The 26,587-nt window shown below is 39.0% G+C and overlaps 1 protein-coding gene across 1 annotated transcript in view; it reads left to right on the top strand.

The window, feature by feature from the left end:
- The first annotated feature begins 3,999 nt into the window (after window positions 1-3,999).
- FAM20B (FAM20B glycosaminoglycan xylosylkinase) overlaps window positions 4,000-26,587 on the top strand; it is a 37,787-nt gene continuing 15,199 nt past the window's right edge. The window contains exons 1-2 of the mRNA XM_051998864.1: window positions 4,000-4,103; window positions 21,670-22,179. Of these exons, the coding sequence (XP_051854824.1) occupies window positions 21,803-22,179 (377 nt within the window). The 5' untranslated portion in view covers window positions 4,000-4,103; window positions 21,670-21,802. The remainder of the gene's footprint in view (window positions 4,104-21,669; window positions 22,180-26,587) is intronic.

Here is a 26,587-nt window from a genome sequence, read left to right as displayed (position 1 = left end):
GGGAGCAGGGGAGAGATCTTCGATTTAGAAAGATAATTGAGGTATTTCTGTGGAAGATAGATTAGATAATGAAGAGACCAAGTTATTTAAATACCACAGATAGTAGGTGGCAGAACTGGGAATCAAATCCAAGCCCTACTCAATCTAAATCCAGCTCTTTTCTCACTGTATACATTCATATTGATAAAGCAATTCCTTGAGCTTCCTCTCCAATTGAATGTTAGTCTATGCAATATGTATTTTTCATCCACTTTGTTTTTCCAGTGTGACTTGTCACCACTAAGCACTTTTGAATTGCTATAGATATCAGTAAGAGAACATCATAAATTCTTTTCAATATCATTCATTTTTATTTGGTGTTATATCATCCATTGAAAGAAAGAGAACAAGCATTTATGAAGCTCCTTAGAAGACACTTCTAAGACACTGCTATGACTTTTATTATCTTATTTGATCCTTACAACAGCTCTGCAAAGTCGGTGCTATCATCCCTACTTTACAGTTGAAGAAACTATAGCAGAAGGAAGTAAAGTGACTTGCTCATAGTCTCATAGCTAGTAAGTATCTGAGCCTAGATTGAATTCAGGTCTTATTATCTACAAACACTTTACAACTATACCTAGTGGAACTATTGCTCACATCATTCATCTTTCGATCGGTCTTTGGCATTTAATCATATACTAACCTCTTTTGCTATTTCTGTTGAATATGAGAAGTCTTAGATGGGTTGAAATTGTCCCATTTTAAGGAGTGCTTGAATTGTGAGATCAGAGCTATTGAAATATTAAAAATATATTCATGTTCTGTTTCTTACCTGTATTGTAAGTTCCTAAAGACAAGGACCTGGTTTCATATAGAATATTTTTTAAAATACCCCTTCAGCATTCAGGTTGATGTTGGGCATACAATTAGTGTGGAAAGCTTTTTTTCTAAATTGAAAGTGATCACTCTCTGTTCTGAAATATTGGGGTACTCTGTATCTTTCCTTAATCTCTGTTCCATAGTCTCATTTATGGGGTTATAATTAGGAATTCTTAAGCCTGAGGCAAATTTTGATGGAAGGCCAGGGAAGACGTGCATGGAGAGTGGTATGCAGAGGACAGTTTGAGCATAAATGTGGCTATCATGGCCTCCAGGGTTTGTGTGAGAGCAGTCCAGCTTCAAGAAAGGGGTGCCACAGCAGCGTGATCCTTGGTAGTGGCAATCTAGGTCATTGCTTAGTATAGCAATACAGATTAGAGAGGACTGAGTGAGAGATGAAGTGCAAGGCAGCTATAGAGAGAATCAACTTCTCCCATGTCAACTCAGTGAGAAAAAGCCTCATTTACCCTTTGACAGTTACCACTTTGGATAGTGTGTGGAATAATATGATTATTACTGTATTTGTCTAACAGTAAGGGCTTGGTGATAGAATGCATGTATATAGTCTGGATTCCAAACTCCCTAAATCTAGAAAAGTTTATCAACATATTGACCAAAATGTAGGATAAATTACCAAGTTTGGAAAGATGGTCAACAGAACTAAAATCTGTAGTGAAGTCCAGAAGTCTTTTCTGCCAAAGGGCTTTAGAATTATTGGTAACTTTGGAGTTGTTTCAATTGAACAGTGAGGCTGAAAACCAGATTTCAAGGAATTGAGAAATTTATGAGAGGACAGAAAATGGAAAACAAGAACCCTGGATAGCTTTTTCTAAGAATTCAACAATGAAAGGGAGGAAGGATATTGGAAAAATAATTTAAGAAGATGGATGAATAAATTCAAGGGTTTATTTTATTTTTAAAAAGACGGGGAGAGCAAGGTAAGTTTGCAGGTAATGGGCAGGAGCTAATAGCTAGGGAAAGATTAAAGATAGTATAGATGAAAGGGGAGAGAAACAAAAGAAGAAGTAGAACAGGAAGGAGGAAGAGGAAGAAAAAGGAGAAAGAGGAAGAGGAATAAGGAAGAGAAGAAGAAAGTGAGAAGGAGACAGAGACAGAACACAAACTCTGGATCTGGAGGTTTTCACCTGGGGTGAGTTCTCAGAAGAAACTGAATAGGATGGGATCAAGTACACAAGTGAATGGATTAGCCTTAGTTGGCAAGGAGAAAGGCTACCTGCTCATAACATGCTGGAGCAAAGGAGAAAATGTGGGATAAGGAAGAAAAGGAAGCTGTTAAGTAGATTGTCTCTCATTAATCTTACACAAGTGGTCCACCCAAAATACTGGAGGCCTTCCTATATTCTCCCCCCACCCCCAACTTCTTTTTCTGACTCTACAGTTATTTGGTAACATGTTTTTTGTTGTTGCTTATCCTAAAAAAAAGGCAGTTTAGCTGATAGAAAGACTAAAGTCCTTGCAGTCTGGAAGACCTGAATTCAAATGCTGCTTCAAACACATAACTAGTTGTCTAACTTTTCAGTGCCCCAGACATCTTTCTAAGACTACAAGTTATAGATGAATTGCTGAACTACTGAAAACTCACCCTCCATTCCCTTTCCTTCTCTCTCTTCTCCCCGGCTTCATGACAGTTTCATGCTTTCCATGTATTCCGATCAATCAGTAAACCCTGATTCCCACTAACCCGCTACCCTTCCTAAGCCCGCTACATATCCAGGAAACCCACATCACAGGCTGCAAGGGGGAAGGAAGAGCTAGTAGCATGTAGTAGAACTAGCTCAGAAAGTCCTTTAAAAAATCAGAAAAGTCCTGGGTTGAAATCGCACTTCTAACTAGCTGCGTGACCAGAGAGGCAGATTGCTGAACCTCCCTGAGACTCAGGGAGTCCCTAAAATTGTGATGTACCTCTAGTACCCAACCCGCAGGATTGGGAGGGTCAGATGACGCTAGGGACAGGAAATCTGGAACGTGCGCCATCAATTTCAAGCGTTACTATGATAACGTCAATAACTGAATTCCTAACAATATTATTATTGCTATTCCTAAGGCTGCAAGAAATTTGGAGAGCGCTCCATAAATGCCAAGTGCAACTATTATGATGTCAACAATAGAATTGCTAATATAACAATATTACTATTACAATCACTAAAGCTGCCAAGTGTCCCCAAATCTGGCAAGTGCCCCATAAATGCCAAGTGTTACTATAATAATGTCAATGATAGAATTTCTATTATTTTATTATTTCTATTACTAAGGCTGCAAAACGCATGAAATGCAGAGTGCTCCATAAACGCCAAGTGTTACTATAATATCAATAATAAAATTTCTATTAAATTATTTTATTATTTCTATTACTAAGTTTGCAAACGCAGGAGATGCAGAAAGTGCTCCATAAACGCCGAATGTTATAACTCTGTCAATAATACAATTACTAATATAATAATATTATTCAGTTACTAAGGCTGCAAAGCCCATGAAATCTGGAAAGGGCCCTCGATACTGTGTTGCTCTGATAATGTCAATAACGAATTAGGATAACTGTGTTACTATTGCTATGGCTGAAGCAGGAAGGGCAAGGGCACGCTAAGGGGCCTCCTGGAGACGCGGGATTAACCGGAGACTCGAAGGCTGGACTCCGACGGAGGTTCGGGGGCGCAGGGGCGAACCACGGCGCAGCAGAACGGGGCCTGAGCCGCGGGAGAGACTCGTGCGATTCGCGCGGGGGGAGAGGCGGGCGAAGAGTAGTGCTCCGCAGGGGACGACCCCCACGGGGACCGGGCCCGAGAAGGTTAAGCGCGGCCGGGCGCGGAAGGGAAGGGGTTAATGGTTAATGAGCAACGGGGGCGGGGCCTCGGGGGCGGGGCCCGGGAGCGCGTTAGATCCCGCGGACCCGCCCACGGGAGGCCGGGAGGGGGGCTGGGGAAGGAGAAGAGGCGACGGCGGAGCTTTCTGATTGGCTTCGCGAGAGGCGTGACGCTAGGACGCTACCATCGCCGGGGCCCGCGGAGGGGGAGGGAGGGACGGTGTGGGGACGGCGGGCGCGGGGAGCGGGGCCGGGGATGGCCCGGCTGGGGCTGAGCGCGAGTGGCGGCTGCGGCTGCGGCCGCGGACGCGGCGGGCGGTGAGCGCGGGCGGCCGCCGAGCGCGGGCTGGCCCTCCCCGACGGAGGCGAGGCCGCGCCGCGGACGGCCATGGAGCGCTACTAGGGCCGGCGGGGCAGGCAGGTGAGCCGGGGAGGGGTGGGAGGAGCCCGGCCGGCGGGCGGTGCGACCCCTGCGGCTCTGCCTCGGGACGGGCCCCGGGCTCGGGGACCCCCTGGCTTCCGGGGCTGTGGGGCCGCCGGACCCCCGGGCGCACAGGGGCACTCCCGGCCTTAACCGCGCTGTGAGCGGGTAGCAGCGGTGCCCCGGCTCGAGCAGGTCCCGGCGGCGGCGGCTCAGCCTGGCGTCTGTACCGGGACCTGCGCCGGGGACGGAGGCGCGCCGCTGCCGGCGCTGCCGCGGCTCAGATCAGCCCCCGGGAGGGTGGGCTCGGCCCACTGTGGGGTGCGAGTCGGGCACCGTGCCGAGGCTGCCGGAGGTGGGCCGCACCTGAGGATGCTCCCGGCCGCCCGTCTCCTGTCGGTGGGCTCGAGTTTCCGACTCCCCATCGCCCCCAGAGGCTTCCTGCCCCCCCCATCCCCCCGCAGAGCATCTCAGTGTTATTTTCGCTAGCGGATTTTTTGGACCTCGTTCCTCCCTCCGTGTTGGTGCTGCTTTGACCCTTCTGGCGGTGGGACATTAGCAGAGGCACCTAAAGGCCTGTGCTGGGCATAATTTGCAGGCACATTGCTTTGTTTTGTTTTATGTCGGGCTGACACTTTTCAGAGTAGGACAGAACTTAAGGAAAGGAAGGATAGGAAAGAAAGGAAGGAAAAAGGAAAGAAAAGGTGCAAGTTTGCATTTCATGCAGGGTTCCATTTCTGGGTGTGAATGAGAAAAATAATAATAATAATAAGCAAAAGATCACTGCTAAAGATGAATGGAAGTTTCTGTCCCGGCGAAGATGTCTTTTATCTTTTTTTGTGTTTTAGCACGGTGCCTGATATTTAGCAGGTGTTTACTAAATGCTTTTTTTTAATTGAACAGTGTTCCCAAATTGGGCCTGTGACCCTAGGAAAGCCTTTCAGCACCTCCCTCAGACATTTCTTTAAGACTATAAATTGGATAACAGTAGGCTCTTAATAAATGTTCATTGCACTGACCAGCCTAGAGATAACTTTGGTTCATAAATAAATTTTAACTCAGGATTTATAAGTATTGTGTTATCTGTGTATTTCAGAACCAGGTAACAAAGGGCAGCTGTAAAGTCATGAGATTATTTTATAAGATAATACCTGTTGTAGCAGATGGCCACACCATTTATTTGGGTGGGTAAAGAATTTGTAACTTGTGAATGCTTAAAAGCATCTTGTAATTACTAACTATTGCTCCATAAAGCAGCAGTGACTTTCTCAAAGCTGATGAATTGCAGATTGGATTTTAAGGCTTGCAAACTTTAAAGTTCATTGTCTCATTTGATCTTCACTATAACCCTCTGGAGAAGATGCTGTCGATGACCTCTCATCTTTTTAGCAGAAAAGGAAACAGACTTGTCTATGGTCACACATCTAGTAAATTTCACCTAATCCCAAAACTAGTAATCTGGAATTTCCACTATAGGAGGCTGCTTAATCTTGGAAAATTTCATTAAGCTTTCTGAGCTTCAGGCATTTGTCTGACAAAAAATAATCTTCGAATCTAATTCAGTTAACGTAGAAGCAATTTCTTTCTTATATCTTTTATTCTGGGAGAAGAATTCCATAGGTAAACATGATTGAAGTAGATAAACTGGGTAAGTACTATTTATATAATAAAATAATAACTTGTATTAAAATAGGAACTTGGTTCCAAGTGATTGGGTCTAAGCAAATAGACCTCAAAAGCATCAATATAGTGAACAAAATGCTGGGTTTAATCAGGACTACTAGGTTTAAGTCTGGGGACAGTTTGGTCATGCCATCCCAAGCCTCAGTTTCTTTATCTATAAAAATGGAAATTGTGGTGCTTGTACTTCTCACAGGCTTGTCATAAGGAAAGTTCTTCATACACTTTATTATACTGAATAAATCTATGCTTTGTTATTACCACACATGGTTTATTCTTTCTTACTTTAATCTTAATTCTTTCAGGTATATAAAGAAAAGTATTAGTCCCATTTCTCTCCTATACCCCAGAAATAAACAGAAGCACATAGAATCTAAATTATCTGCTCAAGCTCCAGTAAGACCAGTGCAGATTGGAAATAATAGCTCATTTCTATCTCCCAATGCTTTGACTACCAGATTAAAATAGGGGGAAAATGAAAACCTGCAGGCCCAAGGAAGTTGTGGCAGGATGGCCTATTGGATCTTCTTAGAAGGATCCATGAAGGAATTTGTGGAGTTGGTTTCATCTTGTGCCCAAGGGCAAGAAGAAATTCATGGGTTCCATGGGGTATGTTGTCTCACAGAGCTCTAGAGTAAGATAAGGAAGAGAAGAGGGGGGGAAAAAAAAAGACCTAGATCCTCAGAACTGCAGGCAGTCAGCAGTGTGTATATCAGCCCCTGGAAAATGCATAAGCAGTTAAGGAATAGTAAAGAGACCCAAGAGAGTGATCCAGACCTTCAGTCTCTGACTCTTAAGTAACACGCTGCAACAGCCATACATAGAAATAAAAAGGCAACCATGAAAAGCACAGCTTTCCCTCTGGCTGGTTAAAATGTGACATTGAATTGTTTTGTCTGATTCCCTAGAACTTCAAGAACGGTTTTATCTTGTGTAGGCAAATTAAAAGTTGAAAAAATGATCTTTCCACCCCTATCCCCACCTCCATCTGGGAGGTGGAAGGTTTAAGATGTTTTGGATGAGAGAGCAAACAAAAAAAAAACATCAAAATGGTATTGCTTTTTTTTTTTTTTTTTTTAAATCATCTTTTGGGCATCTGGGTATTTTAGATTGAGTTGATTATTCTTGGGCTTTCATTCCATGTCTTTTAACAATAGTGGCTCTCACATAGCCTTGAAGTCTGCTTTTTATCTCCTCTGAATTTTGAGTCTTTACTGAAATTCCCTTTGTTTTCTTTGCTTTAAGAACTTAAACTCCTATCCTTTGTGTCGATTTCTTTTCATTGGTATAACCCTAAAGCCAAAATCTTCAGGTCTTAGATTTTGCTTCCTCTTTTTCTTTCTCTTTAAATAGTTAATTTCAATAGTTGTCTTAGTTGATTATTGTCTCAGAGTAGGAGCAGAGCAATGCCATTTGTAATCTAAAAAATTCTCTATTAATAATAAAATAGATACATTTTATTGAAGTGAGATATACTCTCATAATACCGGAAGTTAGGGGACTTTAGTCAGAGCCAAGTAGTTCTAAAGACTGAGGAGACCAAGACAAACTTGGATTTTGTTACCAATAAACTTGTATCCTTTTGATAACTTACATAAACCACACCCAAGTTTGCCTCTGCAAAATGAAATACAGGAAGGCCATTTGGTCTAGAGGATACAAGACTAGGTGTGTCTGTCAAGGTAAACTAATGGATATTTCTTTTATACCTATCACCAGAAGATGGTCAAAGTTTATGTTTTTAAAGAGTTTTTGATGTGCCTACTACTTCACTGTAACAAATCTAGTCTCACAGAGATTTGGGAGCAGTCTTGGTAGCATTCCTTGTGGTGGCTCAATACCTTGTGGGACTTGATAGGTGGGTATCACTGAACCTTAACCCATTTTCACAGAGGACCTCAGAGTTAAGGGATCCCAGAGATCATCTAGTTCAACCCAGACAGGAAACTCTAGAAAATATCTGACAGTTGATCATTTGAAGACCTTTAATTAGAATGAAACACACTACTTTCTAATTCATTTTTAGATAGTTCTAATTATTAGGATTTTTCTTTGCATATGGAAGCATTAATAGACTTCTTTGCAATCTTTCCCCATTGCTTCTCCTTCTGCCTCCTGGGGCCAAGTAGGACAAATCTAATCTTGTTTCCACATTACAACCTTTGAGATATTTAAACCCAGCTGTCCTAACATCTTTTTCTCTATGTCTTATCATTTCAGAATAAATATCTCCAAATACTAAAAGCAAAGCATCTAATGACATGTGGCACCTGTGTCTCACACTGGTAGAGTACAGGGCCTCGAGTCAGGATGATCTGAGTTCAAGTTCAGCCTCACACACTTGCCAGCTGTGTGATATTGGGCAAATCTTTTAACCTTTGTCTCAGTTTTCTCAAGGGTAGTGAAAATAATTATAGCTTCTATCTCACAAGGTTATTTGGAGGATCAAATGAGATAATGTTTATAAGGCATTTAGCACAGTTCCTGGCACATAGTAAATAGTCTAGAAATGTTTGCTATTATTAGCCAATATTATTGAGGCCCATTGCTCTCTAGCTCATGTTCTTCCTCAAGTGTAAAGCCTAGAATTGAGCACAATACCTTCAGATGGGCAAGAATACAGCAGGATTCTTATCTCCCTGGATCTTTAATGCAGCAGATTTGCTTTCATTTTCTTAGCTATCAAAATCGCATAGTCAGCTCATATTGATTGTATTGCCCACTGAAACACCCAGATCTTTTTCAGCAACCTGCAATCTAGCCATACTTCCTCCAATTTGTATTTGGGAAGTTTGTTTTTTGAATCCACATAAGATTATAATTCCTAGTTATTCTTCTACATAATTTCTTCCAGAGAAGCTATACTATGTATTTTTCTCTATACTGGAAAAATCACTGGATTTGGTGTTAGGGGAGACCTGGGGTCAAATTCAGCCTCTTGACACTAGCATTGCAAATTTGAAAGCTCTATGTAAATGCTATCTAGCTACTCTAGACTCCATTAATACTACTTAAATTCTCATTTATAGTCATATCACAATATTGGTTCATAGAATTTGTCAATTATACCCAGTGACTTATTTTTACATATATCTAGGTTTACCTTTCCTATATTATGCTTGTATAATTTACTTGTTTAACCTCAGTTCAGATTTTAAATTGATTCCCATTAGATTTCATTTAGTTAGATTTGGCTCATCATTCTAGCCTGTCGAGATGTTTGGGGGGAAGGAGATGGATTTTGTCAGTCAACAGATTCTTCCCAAGATATTGCATCCTCAGACTGTGATAAGCATATCTATGTCTTCTTCAGAATTATTGATAAAAGTGTTGAATAGAATAGGATCCAGTAAGTTATGGCCTAGAATATTAGATCTGGAAGAAACCATAGAGGCAGTTTTTCCCAATTCCAAGAGAGTAGTAAGCATCTATCCTCATTCTGGATCTTCTTCCATGATTAATTCTTGATCTACCAAACTAGACAAAAGATATTATGAGCTTAGTCATATGCCTTACTGAATACCAAATACATCCTGTCTATGTTCCCCTGCTCTGCCAAATTTACAATCTTGTCAAAAAAAGAAATAAGTTTCAACTGTCTTGACTTGTTTTTAGAGCACTTGACCTGGCTTCTAGTGACCCCTATATCTTTTTCAAAATGTTCAGAAAACCAGCTGTTTAATAATCACTATAGAATTTTATATAGAATCAAAGTGAAGCTCATTGAATTGTAGTTTGCAAAATACCTTTTTCCCAGCCTTTAAAAACTAGAACTTTTTCTTGTCTCTAGTCTTCTAATCATCTTCTGTTTTCAGAGTTTCTCAAAGATCAACAGCATCTCAATTCAATTCAGCAAGCATTTTTTATAATAGCTTTTTTATTTTCAAACTACATAGATGGGGCAGCTAAGTGATGCAGTGGATATAGTACTAGTCCTGAAGTCAGGAGGATCTGAGTTCAAATTTGACTTCAAACACTTAAAACTTCCTAACTATGTGACTCTGGGAAAGTCATTTAACCCCAGTTGCCTCAGGAAAAACAAAACAAAACAAAACAAAAAATATGCAAAGATGGTTTTCAACATTCACCCTTGCAAAACCTTGTGTTCCGAATTTAGCTCCCTCCTTTGCTCCTCACAGACAGCAAATAATCCAATATCTGTTAAACACATGCAATTTTTCTATACATCTTTCCATGTTTATCATGATGCACAAGAAAACTCAGATCAAAAAGGAAAAAATGCGAAAGGAAACAAAAAGCAAGTAAACAATAGCAACAAAAGTAAAAATACTATGTTGTGATTCACATTCAGTCCTCATAATCCTCTCTTAGGATGCAAATGGCTCTCTCCATCACAAATCTATTGGAATTAGCCTGAATCACTTCAATGTTGAAAAGAGCCACATCCATCAAAATCGAACATCACATAATCTTACTGTTGCTGTGTACAAGGTTCTTTTGGTTTTACTCAACTTCACTTACTGTCAGTTCATGTTAAGTCTCTCCAGGCCTTTCTGAAATCATTCTCAGCAAACATTTAAAAATATCTTATATATGTAAAATTGTATACTAGGCTCAGGTTCTTTCACCATCCTGGGGTGCAATTCAGCTGGGTTCATAGACTTGAACACATTTAGAGTTGTTATATGTTTTCCTACTTAGTAGGGCATTAGTCTACCTTTTCTTATCTTGATGCACTTTGCTGTTATAAAAAACTGGGCTACTCAATATTCTCTGATCTTATTCTCCCAATTCCAACTTCCTCATCTCTGTGCACACTGCCCCCTTTATCTGGTGTAGCATCCCTCTTTCTCCCCATTCATATCTCTACGAGTTGAAATTCTTCTCTTCCTTCATTGTCTCCAGTGCCACATCATCCATAATTCTCACTATGTTATTTTGTCCTTTCATTCCAACCTTCTGTTTTAGTTATGTGGTTTTGTCTTCTCCACTCCCTGGTTCCCCCCAACTATACTGAAAGTTCCTCATGTATAGGGACTTTTATCATATTTCATTTTGTATCCTTTGTGACTAGCATTGTACTTTGGGTCTGGTAGGTACTTAAGATGTTTTTTGCTAAATTGATTTTTATTGAATAGTTTCCTAGGGAAGGTGTGTATAGGATGAGTCATTCTTAGTGGTGTGAAACAGGTATAGCCTGTAACTGGTGTAAGGGAAATGTGCCAGTTGTTCACTGAGGTCAGTGTCAGTTATTTTAGTTCTGCCAGTAGTTTAGGCGTCAAATGAATCATAGTACAGTGGAAAAAACCTTGGATTTTGAGTCAAAGGGCATGGATGTGAATACTGGCTCTGTGTCACTCATTACTTCTCTGACTTTTGGCAAGTCATTTATACTCACTGAACTTCAGTATCTTCATCTGTAACATGACTGAGTTGGAATGACTAGTGAGTCAATAAACCTTTATTAAGTATCTATTATGTGCTGACTCTCAGGGAATTCTTGCTAGATCAAGGGTTCTTAACCTCAGTCCCATGCATTTGATTTTTCAGAAATATTTTGATAATTATATTTCAATAGAATTGGTGCCCTTTATCATCCTATAAATCCTATTTTATGTACTTAAGAACATCACTGAGAAGAGCTCCACAAATTTTACCAGACTGCCAAAAGGGTCTATGATGCCAAAAAGGTCAATTCTCCTGGACTAAATTATCCTTAAAGTTTCATCCAGTTCTAACTCTGTGATCCCCCCAAATATCTTATTTAGTGTCAAGTCTTAATATATTAAGTATCTATTGTGTGCCAGGTACTGGGTTATGTCTTTAGTGGATGTATGTAGCTAGCAAAATTTGAAGTTAAGAGAGGTAGTTGCAAGAGCCTTAAAGACCTGAACCCTAATTGAGGATTCATTTGAGGTCTTTCTTGAATGTTTTCCCTTCTACAGGGCCTGGAGGTTTTTAAATACCAAGCCATTGAGAGTTCAGAAGTCCTTGCCCAGGTCTCCTCCCCACCTTTGCTAAGCCACAGCTGGAACCACACATCTTGAGCCATGCACACATATCTCCAGAATAGTCAGTCTTATGCTTCCTGTTTTTGAAGTTCACAGAATCAAAAGAGATCTAGGAGATGATTCTACTCCAACCCATCCCTCAAAAAAAATTCCTTTGGCAGCTTTTTCTCATGGTCATTTAGGTTTTGCTTTAATATTCACTACTAAAAAAAAAAAAATTCACTACCACTTCTCATCCTCTTCTGGATAATTCTAACTATTAGGAAGGTTTCCCTCCCTCCCTTCTCCCCTTTCCCCCCTTTCCCCCTTTCTAATTCCTAACTTTGTTAGGAATTGTAGTTGTTTCTAACAAAGTCTCATTTTTCTTTGTAACTTCTCACTACTCCTAGTAGAGTCAGATTAAGCTACGTGAAGTATAGACAATCTTTTTTTTTTTTTCTTTTCTGATCTGGGAAGGAATTTTCTTTATGGATGGAGATTGAAATCTATTCTGCAAAAGCAGATTAAACAGATGGACTGTATATGTCAGTACAAGATTTGAATTCTAGTCTTTCTGACTGAAGCAACTAAGTAGCTTGGGGGTTAGAGCATTGGGCTTGGTATCAGGAAGACTGTTCAAATCTGTTCTCAGACACCAGCTGTGTGACTCTGGGAAAGTCATGTAACCTCTGTTTGCCTTTGATGCATTGTAGAAGGAAATGGCAAACCACATTAGTGTCTTTGCCAAGAAAACTCCAAGAACAGCCTAATGTGGTCCAGAGGGTCATGCAGAGTCAAGCACAGCTAAACAACTGAACAACAATAACACTTTCCCACCTTCAGTCCAGCTGTAACTAGTATATCATGTTGGCCCTCAAAATGTGAAAATATTTGGTTTCAATACTTAAGTAAATTTGGCACTTCCTTTAAGTGTACAGATATCTGAGGTATTGGACTTGTTTATGTACCAAATAATGCTTTCCTACCTTTCCAAGAGCTGTGAAATCAGAAAGCACTTTATAATTCTGAGTATTTTGTATATATAAAAGTCTGTGTTGTATACTATCTAGGAATGATATGACATAATAAAACTTTTAAGAAGAAATGATCAACTCTTAACAGTAAAATGAATAAAACTTAGAAATATTCACTCTCTGGATCATTTAAAGGAAAATGCTGTTGCTGAAGTATGTCCATGAAGTCTATACAGAGTAAAATCCATCCACAGTGACTTTTTAACAGACCTTATAGCAACAGGGAGTTTTATTCCCCAACACTCAGTCAGCTCCTGCCCAATCCCGCCTCCAGAAGAAAGCCTTCTTCCTAGATTCCTCTCTAATCTAAAAGTAGATCTACATCGTCAGGAGAATTGAGCGCTTTCAAGAAGAGGACATGTAAGAGCTTTCTTTATTCGTTTGCTTCTGCTTCTACCTAAGGGGCCACAATATCTTCCATTAGGGCCTCTGTGAAACTCTCATAACATTGTGGCAGTTTTCTGGAATATCCAGGTAGCATTTCTTTCTTTCTGCAGAGTTTACAGCTCAATCTGAGTAAATGTTTAAATGAAGGGAAAAACAGAAAGGAAGGTTTAGCCCTGGGACTAATCTGGGTTGGGTGCCTGGGAGAATTTGACATTTTGTTCCAATAACTGCAGATGTGGTGCTATTCCCAAGGCATTTTAAAAAGCTTTACATTAAAGAGCCTATTTTCATTTTAGTGGAAAAGGAGATATCCAAGCTTGTCATTTCAGATATAGATCAATTTTTTTGAAGATTGTTGAAAGGACTTAGATTTCAACCCATCTACTTGCTACATAGTAAACCTGTGCTTCCCAAGTGTTTCAGGAAATAATATAGGAAATAAAACAGGACTCGGCACAGGAAAGAGAGCAGACTAGACAAAATGTGTCCATAAGAGTCTACCTCCATGCTTGGAAGAAGTTCATCTTCCTTAGGGAAATGATACAGATTACAGTCTTAATTTGCCTATAATCTGCATTTGAGAAGAAGGAATAAACATTTATAAAATTCCTACAGTGTGCCAAGCGCTATGCTAAGCACTTTACAAGTATTATCACATACTCACAACAATTCTCTTGAGGTAGTTGCTATTATTATCCCCATTTTGCAACTCAGGAAACTGAGGCAGACACTTTAATATAGCTCATAGTTCTGCCATTTTTAGTTGCTCTGAGCATAAAAATGGGACTTCATCTCTTGTTGTTGGACAACACCTCTTGGAGGTCCTTCGATGAGACCTGTAGCTCAGGTTAACGATAATAAAAGTAGATCAAGATTATGTTCAAGGGAACATTGCTGCTGATGATGTTTGGGAGACATCTGTGCAGTTGACAATGCAGGCTCTAGGTGACCAGTAGGACCTCAAAGTTACTGCTCTTGTTATCTCTATATGTGGCATATCATATCATTCTTATGCTCCTAATCCCTCAAGATCTCCCCTTGAAGGAATCTTCAAGATAAAGCCCAAACTCCACATAGACTTATGCTAACTGTACCTGCCTAATCCTATCTTGCCTTGCTCCCTCCAGGAAAACTTCTTTTCCATTGCTCTTATTCACATCCAACACTTCTCCCACCTTCGTATTATTTGTTTTTGTAGAATGTCTTCCCCTTGCCCTGAAATGCCTGCCTTCCCTTTTCCTCTTCTAGCCTGAATCTTTGAAGGGGTGTAGCCTGTAGCCTCAATCAAACTGAGACCTATTAAAGATCATGGCTTAAAAAGGCCAAGGTCTCCCACTGCACCCAGGGCCATCTCGAGTCATCCTGATCTATATATCTTGCCCACTAGACCCAGATGGCTCCGGAGAGGAAAGTGCATCAGGGGACCTGGCACAAGTGAGTTTCAGTCCAACTCACTTGCATGTCATAGTCATCTCCCTGATGTCATATAATCCCCTTCAAGAACGAAGGACCAACAATTCACTTGTCCAGATGTCCCTCTTCCATGAAAGCTTCCCTTCAGAAGTTGGAACCTTTGATGCTAGGTTTGAAGTTTTAGAGTTTCAAGGACCTTAGGTGCCATTGAGGGTATTCCTTCCCTCTTCCCTCTTCATGTGAAAATGAGAAAACTGAGCCTAGTAAGAGTTGTAATGGGACTGAGGCAGTTAGAGGCAGAAGCAAGATTTGAACCCATGTTCTCTGGTGCCAGAGCCAGTAGTTTTTTCCACTACATGAAGCTGGTTCTTGTAACATTGCATCACAGTTTATATTTCTTATATCTAAGATGTTGTCTCATCTTCCCATCTCCTCCTTGATCATCTCCAGCTTGTCTTGGTTCATGAACCTTAAATTTCAGATTCCTTTGCAATCTTTTGTCATCAGACACATCCACAACTGGGCTTCCTTTGGCCTCATGGTACTATAATTCCTTGTAGTTACCCATCACTCTTCCCCAGCAGTATATTGGACACTATCAGACATAGGGGTTCATCTGATACATCTTTTTTTTCCCCATCATTTTAATAGAGTCCATGAAGTTTTCTTGGCAAAGATGCTTGAAGGGTTTGCTATTTCCTTTTCTAGTGATCATTTGTCAGAACTCTTCATTATGACTTAGCTAGGATATTCCTGCATGGTATAGCTCATAGTCAATACTTAAAGAAATTAATCCAGACTATAATGGAGTTGAAACTTAAATGTTTTGGCCCCAAAATGAGAAGATGGGACTCACTGGAAAAGCCCCTCTCTTTAGGGGCCCTAAATGGCAGCCTAAAGACAAAAGGAGAAGGGGAGTGCAGAAGATGAGGTGGAGAAATAGTGTCATGGAAGCAATGAATACGAACTTGGACAGACTTTGAGAGACAGTAGAGGATAGAAGGACCTGACATGCTATGATCCTTGGCATCACAAAGTCAGAAACAACTGAACAAGAACAATTTTACCTGCCTTATAATTTTTGTCTAGTATAGTATTGCACATCTTTTTGACCTGTTCTACTACCAAGATTGTAAGCTTAGTAAAGGGCAAGAACCCCATTCTTTTTTGATCTTCTCACAATTATTTGTGAGTATGGCAGGTACTTATTAAATGATTATTAGTTGAATGATTGTTCCCAACATTTACATTATAATAGATTGTCTTTGTATTTGTAAAGTGATTAGATTTTTATACATCTCAGCACTAAAATTTTTTCCTTCACAGTTCCCCTTAAGTATGGACTTGTCTCTTAGAAAAATACTTTTGGTGCACAAAATTCACCACATTAGTTTGAGTACCATTAGTTCCTTCAAATATTTTGGCTTGCTTTTCTCTCTAAGGCAGCAGCTGCTACTGCTAGAAGAAAATATCATGTCTGTATTTCCTTCAAAAAGAGCTGCCCATCTGATTTCATTTTTGTCAGAATAGGCGTTTGAAGGATGGTGGAAGGGGACTAAGTAGATCCAGCATTTGGAGACAGTTTAGGTTCTATTTTTAACTATTAATTACTGACAAGATGCAGCATTATGTAGCTGATGCAAAGCTGCCCTTGGAACCAAGGAAGATCTGAATTCAAATCCCTGCCTCCACCCCAAATATACAGCTGGCAATCACTTCACCTTTCAGTCCTCAAGAGCACAAGTATCAAACATGCAGAAAAATTGCAATTTTAAAAATAGTAGTTAAATAAAGGACTCAGTAGAGAGATTAAATAGGGCAATGATGTGTTCAGATCTGTGTTTAAGGAAAATCACTTTGGCAAGTTGTAGAACAGAGGTATCAAATCAGCCTGGTGTGGTCAAAAACAGATTAAAATTAATTGGGAAGTATTTGGTAAAATAAATAAAAATACAATAAAACAAGACAACATTAATTTTAAAGCTCGGTTAATATAGCTAAGCCCACAGGGACTCAGGTATGAATTAGTGGCTCTTATTTCTATTTGAGTTTTGAGTTTGACGCTGCTGAAGTGGAAGATTACATGGAGAGAAGAGATTTAGAGGTGAGAGGTGAACTGGTATGTACCCATGTGACATATGCAAGAGTTGTTGTAGAAATAGAAGTGATGAGATTTACTAGCACTTGATTGGCTCTTCAGAGTGAGGAAACATGAAAAGGTGAGGCTGGGAACCTGCATAACTTGAATTGCTGGGCTCTTACCAGTCAGTGTTCTCAGGCACTCTTCCAGAATACAAGACCTGCCTACCCTCCCTCCATGAGGTGTTCTGGAGGATGGGGAGGTAACTATGCAGAGAAGAGCAGAAATTTCTCAGTGGTACCTGTGCATTTGCCATGGGTGCTCATAGCATGAAGGTATAACTTCTGAGGGGCCGTCTCCCTTGATAGGCGCACACTCAGCAGAGGGATGGGTGGAGTGAAAGGAATGTAAAGAATATGGGTGGGTATGGTCATGTTGTCCCTAATGGAGTGGGTTGGTCACTTCAGATGATAACCCACCATAAGAGTAGGTTTGATTGGTTGATCACTTCAGGCTGTCCTCCCAACTAGTAAGACTGTTGATAAGTAGTGTGACCTCAAATTTTCCTGGTGAGCCTTCTGGGGACACTCAACACTCTGTCATCGGCTTCCCTAAATGGGCACTCAGAACTGCACAGTAGTCCTCCAGCTATGAACTGACCCGGGTAGCTGTGGAATTAAATCAGACCAGGAAGTAAGCTCCTGTATTTACTGTCATTGACTAAGATGATTTAAGACGGAGTTTGTCATCCGGCCTTAAACATGCTAAAACTAATAACAAATGAATATGACAACAGTGTTCAATCCTCAATATTTTGTATTTTCCCTCTCCAGCTAAATTCTGAAATGACTGAAACTAACAATTTTTAAAATCGTATGATATGTCTTCTTCTTTTTTTTAATAGCTTTTTATTTACAAGTTATATGTATGGGTAATTTTATAGCATTGACAATTGCCAAACCTTTTGTTCCATTTTTTCCCCTCGTTCCCCCATTCTCTCCCCCCGATGGCAGGCTGGCCAATACATGTTAAATATGTTAAAGTATAAATTAAATACAATATTAGTATACATGTCTTAACAGTTATTTTGCTGTACAGAAAGAATTAGACTTTGAAATAGTGTACAATTAGCCTGTGAAGGAAATCAAATACAGGCAGATAAAAATAGAGGGATTGGGAATTCTATATAATGGTTCTTAGTCATCTCCCAGCGTTCTTTCACTGGGCGTAGCCGGTTCAGTTGATTACTGTTCTATTGGAAATGATTTGGTTCATCTCATTGTTGAAGAGGGCCACGTCCATCAGAATTGATCATCATATAGTATTGTTGTTGAAGTATATAATGATCTCCTGGCCCTGCTCATTTCACTCAGCATCAGTTCATGTAAGTCTCTTCAGGCCTTTCGGAAATCATCCTATTGGTCATTTCTTACAGAACAATAATATTCCATAACATACATATACCACAATTTATTCAGCCATTTTCCAAATGAGGGCCATCCATTCATTTTCCAGTTTCTAGCCACTACAAACAGGGCTGCCACAAACATTTTGGCACATACAGGTCCCTTTCCCTTCTTTAGTATCTCTTTGGGGTATGAGCCCAGTAGAAACACTGCTGGATCAAAGGGTATGCACAGTTTGATAACTTTTTGAGCATAGTTCCAAATCGCTCTCCAGAATGGCTGGATGTGTTCACAATTTCACCAACAATGGATCAGTGTCCCTGTTTTTCCACATCCTCTCCAACATTCCGCATTATCTTTCCCTGTCATTCTAGTAAATCTGACAGGTGTGTAGTGGTATCTCAGAGTTGTCTTAATTTGCATTTCTCTGATTAATAATGACTTGGAGCATCTTTTCATATGGCTAGAAATAGTTTCAATTTCTTCATCTGAGAATTGTGTGTTCATATCCTTTGACCATTTATCAATTGGAGAATGGCTTGATTTCTTACAAATTAGAGTCAATTCTCTATGTGTTTTGGAAATGAGGCCTTTATCAGAACCTTTGACTGTAAAAATGTTTTCCCAGTTTATTGCTTCCCTTCTAATCTTGTCTGCATTAGTTTTGTTTGTACAAAAACTTTTCAATTTGATATAATCAAAATTTTATATTTTGCGATCAATACTGATCTCTAGTTTTTCTTTGATCATAAATTCCTTCCTCTTCCATAGGTCTGAGATGTAACCTATCCAATGCTCTTCCAATTTATTTATAATCTCATTCTTTATGTCTAGGTCATGAACCCATTTTGATCTTATCTTGGTGTACAGTGTTAAGTGTGGGTCAATGCCTAGTTTCTGCCATACAAATTTCCAATTTCCCAGTAATTTTTGTCAAATAGTGAGTTCTTATCCCAAAAACTGGGGTCTTTGGGTTTGTCAACCACTAGATTATTAAAGTTATTGGCTGTTTTGTCCTTTGAACCTAACCTATTGCACTGATCAACTAGTCTATTTCTTAGCCAATACCAGATGGTTTTAGTAACTGTTGCTTTATAATATAGTTTTAGATCAGGTACAGCTAGGCCACCTTCATTTGATTTTTTTTTTCAATAATTCCCTTGAAATTCTTGACCTTTTGTTTTTCCACATGAACTTTGTTGTTATTTTTTCTAGGTCATTAAAATAGTTTTTTGGGAGTCTGATTGGCATAGTGCTAAATAAATAGATAGTTTAGACAATATTATGATCTTTGTTATATTTGCTCGCCCTATCCAAGAGCATTTACTATTTTTCTAGTTGGTTAGATCAGACTTAATTTGTGTGGGATATGTATCCTTATCATGTTAAGTGGTGAATGACTGTTCACAATGTCAGGTAGATTGAATACATTCATTTATGAAAATCTTACGTATTTTTAGAAATAAATAATGGTACTATTACAGTTAAGGTACAAAAAAGGTTTTCAAAGACAGTGTAATTTGTCATTTCCTATTGGAAAGAATCTGAACATATGTTTTAAGTATCAAATTACTGGAGAATTATATACTTCACTAGTATTATTTCCTTATTTAAAAAATTAACCAAACCAAAAATGATTTTGTATTAGCCATACTTTAAAAAATATTGATAGATTGATCTAAATATGTTCCTCCTTTCTCTCCACTCTCCTCTACCCCTATGGAAACAAGGCAGATTTTGCAGGTCTTCTGTCTAACATTACCTACCTTTGTTCCAGCCCAGGCCAGATCTGAGAGTGCTCAAGAAACAGTAGCAGCAGCTTTGGTTCTGAAGTTTCCAGAGGTGCTTTGTGCTGATGTGGTTTCAAAGGTTGTTTTGCAAATAATTGAACTGTTACAATTGTTCAAGATGGTGATGGAACTAGTGGAAAAACCTTTTTGAAATCTGGTCTCCATGGCATTGCCTTGATCTTTCTTCTGTCAGTAATCACAGGCAGCTCGTTTTATTGGATTTCACACTAAACTTGTTATAGTCACAGTCACATTTTAGATGTACTTGAATTGCCTTTGACTGTTTCAGCTAATAGTGTCATATACTTTCTGTGTAATGGTGAAGAAACAAAACAGGTGGCTGGGGATAATTAGAATTGGAATTTAGCTCTCACCTTCAGTTCTCCTGACTTGAAAAAGGAAGAGGAAAGGAAGAATGTGTTAATCACTGAATAACCTCACAGCTGCTAGCTCGCCAATTGTCCTCCTGTTTAGAATTAAGGGAAGCAGTCCCAAACTTTGGGCAGAAGTGACTTCATCTGCACAGTCCATCACCCTCCTTTGTATAGTGTTCACTTTCTTTGATGAATGGTCTTAACTATTAAATGTACTTGGATGGAGTTGATCTATGTTCCACCTCTGCAGTGGAAGCTATAGTAGATTGTGAATATTTTTATAAATCTGGTTAGGATGGAAAGAAATTTGACTCAGTATTTAGGATGAAATTAATATATAAGATTTTTATTCTAGTATGAGGTCTTAAATATAAAAAGGTTTACCTAATGATTCCTGCTCAGAATATTATTTTCAAACCAAAGGGGGAAAAGTTTTATCATATGACAGTTTTGTCTTATTTTTATCACCATTTCATATCAATGGCCTGATGGTGCTGTCTTATTAGCTTTCTGGTCACGTTCTGCTAATAGCCAGATGGTGTAAGAATATGTTTTTCCGCTACCTGATTTAACTGTAGTTGATTATCCATATATTACAGGGGTTTTAATTTTGGAGAATAATTAGTAGAGACTGATTAGAGAGATATATCTAGGAGTCTTGTTTAAATACATGAGCATTGATCATGACACATGTGGAATTGGTTACAATTTGGATTTCTGGTTGAGATGCCCTCTCCTTTTGTACCTTATTTGATTTTTGTCAGTTTAATAATGTGATATAAAAACCATGTTTGGATAACAGGAGAATCACTAAACTCTTGGCTGCCAAGGGTTAAAAGGGCATTTGTAGAATTCATAATGTACAAAGAAAAAGTTAGTAAGGTACAAAGAAAAAGGCCATAATGTACAAAGAAAAAGAGACATCTTCATGATGGAGTTCTCTCATACATACTTGCTGTGTGACTGCTCCCAGTGATCCAAGCAGTTCTTTAAAACCCTAAGGGTACAAAGGAATAGTCAGTCTGTATCATAAAAGAATTTATATACCAATGAAATACACTCCTGGTTCCTATTCTCCTCTCAGCCTCTCAAATGGTATTCTTTTGTCTAATAACTTTCTTCTCCCTGCTACTATGTTGATTTTCAACTTCATTATGCATTTGAAGATCAGGAACTATGGTGTGTGTGTGTGTAATATATAATATTACAAATACGAATTACCCATTTTAAGCATAAATCCTGAATATACACAAAAAGATAAGGATTAGAATTTTTATTAATTAGATACATTTAATCCTATTTGGCTTAATCAATGAGACAAATTAATTTAAAATAATTGATTCTCTGAAGATCGGAGTAAACAAATTTCCTGAAGTTGATTCCTGGAATCAAGAGATAGATTCAAGTCTTCCAATTAATTTTAACCAAAGGTTTTGTGTTTTCGCTTGCAGGAATCCTAGAGGATGCTTTAGTGATGGGATGGACTAGTTCAAATGTTAGTCATGAACTCTCCACATTAATTGCCATCTTCTCACTCTGACCGAAGAGAGAGCCTGGGCTGAGGGAGAAGGGAAAGCGGCCACCATGAAGCTGAAACAGCGAGCTGTCTTATTGGTCATCCTCATCATCATTTTTATTTTTACAAAAGTTTTCCTTATTGACAACTTGGACACATCAGCTGCCAACCGTGAGGACCAGCGGGCCTTTCACCGAATGATGGCCAGCCTCCGTGTAGAGCTGGATCCCCGCCTGGAACATACGTTGCAGTCTCCTTGGGAGATTGCTGCTCAATGGGTAGTGCCACGGGAAGTATATCCAGAAGAGACCCCAGAGCTGGGGGCCATTATGCATGCCATGGCAACCAAGAAGATCATTAAGGCTGATGTGGGCTACAAGGGCACACAGCTTAAAGCCTTACTGATACTTGAAGGAGGACAGAAAGTTGTCTTCAAACCTAAGCGGTGAGTCTTCAAGGTAATGTGAGGAACCCAGCCGTCACACTTCAGGTAGCCCACGTATCTGTGAATGTAACAAGCTCTCTTTATCTCGATTTCTTCTTTTCCAGGAGAGCTTTGGACTAGGAGTACTAAGCTTTTATACTAGGGTCTGTGAGTTTTGTTTTTCATTTTAAGGAAAAAGCTAAGCTGTACAACTAACCACTAAAGTGACTTACTAAGCTATAGGATAAAACTAATATAAATATGCAATCTAAATAATAAATATAAATATTTAAATAAGATTCAAGTTTAAGATAAACTAAGATTAAAAACTGAAATGTGGAAAGGTTGACAGTGACATCTTCTGGCTCATACTGGGAACAACAATAATGATTTCCAAAGATGTTTGTGGCTTTATTATCCAGAGCTTATGGCCATGCCATAAAATAGTAGATAATTAAACTGATAATTGTCAGTATGTGTGAACTTGAACTATGACTAGTTCCCAATTGATGTGAATCCTGAACCTTCTGAAGTGGTCGCATGTATTTGAGTTTACACTAGTCAAAAATAATGATGTAAAGTATGGCTATTGGTTCCAACCCAGTGGAAACCTACAATTCCAATAATGAGACTACTATAGGGCATTAATTACTCACAGTAATAGGGACCTTGCTGTAATGTGAAATGGGTTATATGTGGGGGAAAGGGGGTATATATGTGGGGGTTTTTTTGCCAGTAATACCAATGAAATCCCTCAAAATCTGTCAGATTCTCAGAGTACTTTCAAATAGTAAGGACACTTTCCAATTCCATAATGCTAGCTTTTAAGAAAAGTTTTTTTTCTGTATTTCTCTGTATTCTGCAGTTTGAGAGAACAAGAAATAGGAACAAAGAAACATAGAAGCATTAAATCTGATCCCTTTGGCAGGTAGACATAATTCAGCTGAAGGTCATGATGGAGTTGAGGAAAAGGAAGGACACCTGCTCCTTCAACAGCTGGGGAGTGCAGAGTATGTAAAGAAATAATTGAGAGGCATTAGCTGGCATTTAAAGTTTTGTGTTTGGTAGATAGTGATGATAAAGGTTGCTTTTGTGAAAATAATGCAGAACTAAGGGAACTTTAGAGCTAGAAGGAAATTTAGAGATTATCTGATATGATCAGAGAAACCCAGTTCTCTTTCCACTCTACTATGCAGGAAATATATTTGTTTATTAAATTTGTTTTCCTAATTGGTGTAGAAACTCCTCCAAAGTCATTAAGCAGGTACTTTGCAGAGCCAATGGGAATTATATAGCATCAGATCTACTTCCTGATTTATAGGGGCTTATAGTCTGAGAGACTGTGCTGAAGGAACACAAATAAAGCACAAGAAATAAAATTATACGTGTATAGGAAGGCAAACAAGTGGATTACATTTAGACAAGAGAAGATGGCCAAATGGAAGATTTTGTGTAGCATTTGAGACCAAAATGAAATGTGAGTGAAGACTTAGAAGTAGGCTTGTGATAAAAAGAGATGAATTTACCTTGGAGAAGAAGAGAGAACAGAGTAATGATAAGGAGAGATAACAGTAGGTTTCCTATGCACTGCTGGGCCAAACCCAAAGACTGGCTAAGAAGACCCTGTCTCCTTGAGATCTTTTAAATACCCAAGTTAAGACCCGTAGCATTCCTCCTTTGGACCCTAACTACAGCTGCAATCCTTTTTCAGCTCATCCTTCCTACATGTTGCATAGTTAAATTACTCCTTCCCAAATATAAACTAATCAATCTATTGCCCCTTCTCAGATAACTTCGGTGACTCTGACATAGAAGCAGAGCAGCTAGGTTGTGCAGTAGAGAGAGGACTGGGCTTGCAGTCCTCTGAATTCAAATTTAGCCTCAAAAATTTATTAGTTGTGTGATCCTGGGCAAGTCATTTAATCTCTGTTTGCCTCAGTTTCCTCATCTGCAAAATGGAGCTAATAGTAGTACTTTCAGGGTTGTTGTGAGGATCAAATTAGAGAATATTTGTCAACTGATTAGCACAGAGCCTGGTATATATTAGGCACTATATAAATGCTAGTTTTTGTTGTTCTTAATTTCAGAATAGATGAGCCCCATCTCATTTAGCTCGACTTTAGTTTTCCCCTGAATATAGTGGGTACACTCCCACTTCTAATACACATGCAGTATGGTTGGCTACTAATTTGGATATTTGAGCACCAATTGGCTATTAATTAGGTGGTTCTCCATTCCTACCAGACTGCCATACAAGAGGAGATTTGGTGAACTAAGGAAGGTGGAGGCTAATATACATATTTGCAGACTTCGGTTGCCTTGGAATGGCCAATAAATTGTCATTCTGACCCTTAGTGCTTCAGAAACTGGCATAAGAACAGATTAATGGCCTGAATCAGGCAATGACATTTTCTCCCAGAATATGATACAATGGTAGTTATGAGATGCACTTGGCTGTTCTGTCAGTGACTTAAGATGAATAACTCTCTGCTGAGAGGACTGGGACCCTCAGCACTGTCACACAAGGAAGTCTGTCTCTCTTTAGGTCACCAGTGATCTTGGTTTATAACTGGTTCTTAATGTCCTCATCTCTGAGCAGTAGAACAAGTGTAAGGAGTCTATTTGCTAAAGGCAAAATATCTAAATAGAGCCCCCCTTTTTTCTTATACATTGCCTCTAAGACTTTGAATCCATAGCAATGAAGCATTGATTCTCTGAAAGCCCTAATGGTGGCCATGGAAGCTAATGTGGTATAGCGTAAGACTTCTTAAACTTTTTTCACTCAGTAACCCCTTCTTGCCCAAGAAATTTTTACATGACCCCAGGTATATAAGTATATGAAATAGGTATATTAATCAAATATTTACTGATAATAAGTCATAATTTCACAACCTCCATATTCAGTTACATGACCCTATATGGGGTTGTGATCCATAGCTTAATAAGCTTTTTTGTAGTGGATGAGAAGCCAGTATGAAAGCAGGAAGTACCAGGTTCCCGTTCTGCCTTTGACACATATTGGTTGAGTGACCCTGAATAAATCCCGTAGCTATGGTCAGTGCTTCTCCTCCCTGCTTCTCTACAGCCGTCTCCACCTTGGAGCTGGGAGGATGTAGAGGGGAGCTGCAGCAGCTTGCTTCCGTCTCAGTGTATCTTTGTTCCTCGGTTGCCAAATGAGATTTTCGGGGTCCACTTCCAGCTCAGGAAGTATGGGGAAGGTGAATAGTTACTGATTTACATTTCTTGTACTAGGGAGGAAGAATGGTAAGGAATGCCTCTTATTCCTGGTTATTTTGCTCTGTTCAGGTGATGCTTCTGTCAGAATGACCGTAAGAACCTAGAATCAGACAAACAAAGAAGTAGAAAATGCTTTAAAAAATCACTTAGCCCAATCTCCACATTTTATAGAAGAAGAAACTGAAGCACAGTGAATTTAAGTAATTTCTTCACATATTTAGGTAGTGGCAGAGCCAAGATGAGAACCCAGGACTTCTGACAAATCCAGGGTCCCTCCTATTAGGCACCATTTCCTGGGGCAGGTCTGAGAGAATGAGAAAGCAAATGTAAATTTACTGCAAAGCATCTGATATATTTTGTCTTAATTAATTAATTAATACAAATCTGAATTTAACTGACGTTTCATCTCATATCATTTGAACATTGGCAAAGATGGTAAAAAAAGTAGAAACAGTTGATATTTATGGGGGCTCTAGAAAAACAGGCAAACTAATAGATTGCTCTGAATTAGATATTAATTTTGAATTATACAAGAAAAATGATTGGCTTATCCATACCTTTGACTTTATAGTTCCATTATTGAGTCAACACCTCCAAAGAAATAAAAGATGGAGACCATGGTCTAATATATACTAAAATATCAGTAGCAAATGACTGAAAATTTGTTATATGAATGTAATGTAATATTATACCAATATTAGGTATAATATTAGGATTTCAGATGGAGGTAAGATATATCTTAAGATTTAGAAAATTAAATAAACAAATCAAGTAGTAACTACCAAAGTAGAAAAGGAAGCTGATTCTGATTGAAAGTTGAAGTCTGGAACCTCATTGGTTTTTATCTACACAACATATAATGAAACTTAATTTCTCTCACATGAAGGAGACAAGGAGAATTACTGAGATAAAATATTAATTAAAATATATTTATTTCCTGTGGAGTCATTGGATTGAATATTTTTTTCTTAATTGTTCTTCTTTGTCACAATTCAGTAGGGGTTAAGGAGGAGAGCTGAAATAACTTTCATGTGAATACTGAGGACGTCAATCAAATGTAATTTAAAAAACAAAAATTAAGATATCCTGGGGACAGATTATAGAGGCCCACTTTAATGCTGCCATCTGTTAGCTATGTTTGAAGATCCTGATTGTTCCAGGGAGTGACCAAAGCAGAATCTATGGGACAGAA

Source organism: Antechinus flavipes, chromosome 4 (genome assembly GCF_016432865.1).
Source record: "Antechinus flavipes isolate AdamAnt ecotype Samford, QLD, Australia chromosome 4, AdamAnt_v2, whole genome shotgun sequence".
Lineage (NCBI taxonomy): Eukaryota > Metazoa > Chordata > Mammalia > Dasyuromorphia > Dasyuridae > Antechinus > Antechinus flavipes.
The sequence above is the reverse complement of the archived record's forward strand: the minus strand, read 5'-3'. Positions and strand labels throughout refer to the sequence as shown.